This window comes from Clupea harengus, chromosome 3 (assembly GCF_900700415.2).
Source record: "Clupea harengus chromosome 3, Ch_v2.0.2, whole genome shotgun sequence".
NCBI classification, from domain to species: Eukaryota; Metazoa; Chordata; class Actinopteri; order Clupeiformes; family Clupeidae; genus Clupea; species Clupea harengus.
In genome coordinates, this window is record NC_045154.1 from 13002543 (window position 1) to 13005042 (window position 2500).

The following is a 2500-nucleotide window of genomic DNA, read 5'->3' on the forward strand; positions in this document are numbered from 1 at the left end:
ACAAGCCACACTCCTCGGTTTCAATGACGTGCAGCGGGATACTCGCTTGAGTAATGTCGTTATCGGCATTCAGTGTGCCAGAAAACGGGCGAATGTGACAGCTATTCGACAACGTAGGGGACGATGATATCCTCCAGAACAAATCCTTCAGCATTTTCCGAAACTCTCTTCTCATGAGACAATATAAAACTGGGTTTAAACAACTATTTGCATGTGCAAGGCAAACCGTCACAGGAAATATATATGTATGCACCATATAGAAGGCGTTATCCCAGTGAACCAGGTTGAATTTAACCAACACGCCCCAGAGAGTTATAGCGTGATTGGGCATCCAACAGAGAAAGAACGAGAGCACTACGATGGTGACAGATTTGGTGACTCTGGACCTCCGCTTAGGGTGATTGTTGTTATTCATGCTTCGCAAGCGGACGAAACGCAGAAGGAGCACATAGCAAATAGTGACTATAAGCATGGGGAATACAAAAGCTACAAGGATTTTCTGGAGATGATATAGAGCAAGCCAGGGCTGACCATCGGGAAATTTGAGGATACATAGCTTTTCCCCGGCGAGGTTTGTAACCGTGGAGAATATAGCGGTGGGTGCCGTGGCAACGGTGGCAGACACCCAGAGAAGCGCGCTCACCCACTTCACCGAACAGCGCGTGTAACGCGTGCGGTCTTTCAGCGCGGAGGCGACCGACCAGTAGCGGGTCACACTCATGGCCGTGAGAAAGAACACGCTGGCGTACATGTTCAGGACGGTCACCGACAGAATAATCTTACACATGGCGTTTCCAAAGGGCCAACTGAAGTCCAGAACGGTATCCACGGCCCAGAAGGGTAACGTTAAAACAAACTGGAAGTCTGTCGCAGCCAGGTTCAGGATGAAGAAATTGATCGTTGACCTTTTCCTCCCATGCCGAACCCTCATCAGGAAAAAGACCAATAAATTCCCCACCAAGCCGACAGCGCACACCACGGAGTAGATAATCGAGATCATGATCCTCAGAGCTGGACTCCCGTCCGCCGTCATATCAAAACCCTCATCGAACCTGCCCGGGTCCGAGCCCGAGTGGTTGGAGGGGATTCCGCTGCGGTTTAAAGATTCCCCCATTCTCTCGGACAAGAAATCAAATCCAGGCGCTTTCACGAGCACCACACTGTAAACGGACGGCATGTCACCCATTGCATTTCTCAAGTAAATACTTGTTCAGGGAGACCTACGATGGCACGGTGTGTACTTTAAAAAGTCTTGGACTCCGCTCCAAACTGTCCTGGGTCATGTTCATCTGCTCTGTTGCAGGACTGCCTCTCAGCGGGTTGAATTATACTCGCGAGGAGGAGCGCGTGGACTGCCTCTCAGCGGGCTGCATTATACTCGCGAGGAGGAGCGCGTGGCTCCGCACCTGCCTGATTGGCCAACGATGTTCTCAGTCACAGAAGGTGGGAAAGCATCGGACATTATTATTTCACTTCATTTTTCAAATACTTGTTCTTCTGCAGTTCATGGATTATTTGTATTTGCCACGATGTAAAACCGTAACTGATTTTTAGTTCTCTGTTAGCGTGTACTGACATAGTTGGATTTTGCTCGTCTTTTAATGATGCTCTTCTATGTTTGTGTGTGTGTGTGTGTGAGATATGAGGTGTGAGGTGTGTGTGTGAGGTGTGAGATGTGCACTCTCACCTTCTGGCCTTTATTCAGCCGAGTCCTTGTGTTATATTAAACTATAATTATTGTTATTATTAACTATTAATAATTTAGTCAATTATTAAACTATAATTTCACACAACATCCAACTAAACTGTCTCGTAATTACCTTGCTCTATGGGCTATTTACTAATTAACTTCAGTGCCTACTGATGGAATCACTGTTGTGTGTGTGTGAGAGTGTGTGTGTGTGTCTGTGAGAATGTGTGTGTGAGTGTGTGTGTGTGTGTGTGTGTGTGTGTGTGTGTGTGTGTGAGGGGCAGCCATGGCCCATGCTCATAGCCTACTGATGGAATCACTGTTGTGTGTGTGTGTGTGCGTGTGTGTGTGTGTGTGTGTGTGTGTGTGAGGGGCAGCCATGGCCCATGCTCATAGCCTACTGATGGAATCACTGTTGTGTGTGTGTGAGAGAGTGTGTGTGTGTGTGTGTGTGTGAGGGGCAGCCATGGCCCATGATCATAGCCTACTGATGGATTCACTGTTGTGTGTGTGTGTGTGTGTGTGTGTGTGTGTGTGTGTGTGTGTGTGTGTGTGTGTGTGTGTGAGAGTGTGTGTATGTGTGTGTGTGTGTGTGTGTGTGTGTGTGTGTGAGAGTGTGTGTGTGTGAGTGTGTGTGTGTGTGTGTGTGTGTGTGTGTGTGTGTGTGTGTGAGGGGCGGCCATGGCCCATGCTCACAGCCTACTGATGGATTCACTGTTCACACAAGACAAGTATTTGCTTGGTGCCAAAGTGACGGTCGAAGTCCTCTTAAGTTGGACTTTGGTAAACAGGAAGGACGTACTGTTTAAT

The 2500-nt window shown here is 48.1% G+C and overlaps 1 protein-coding gene across 1 annotated transcript in view; it reads right to left on the reverse strand.

The window, feature by feature from the left end:
• The window catches only part of LOC105912813 (relaxin-3 receptor 1-like), a 3073-nt gene extending 1639 nt beyond the window's left edge, over positions 1-1434 (reverse strand). The window contains exon 1 of the mRNA XM_012841814.3: positions 1-1434. This exon is cut by the window's left edge and continues 1639 nt beyond it. Within this exon, the coding sequence (XP_012697268.2) occupies positions 1-1186 (1186 nt within the window). The 5' untranslated portion in view covers positions 1187-1434.
• Between the last annotated feature and the right edge of the window lie 1066 nt (positions 1435-2500).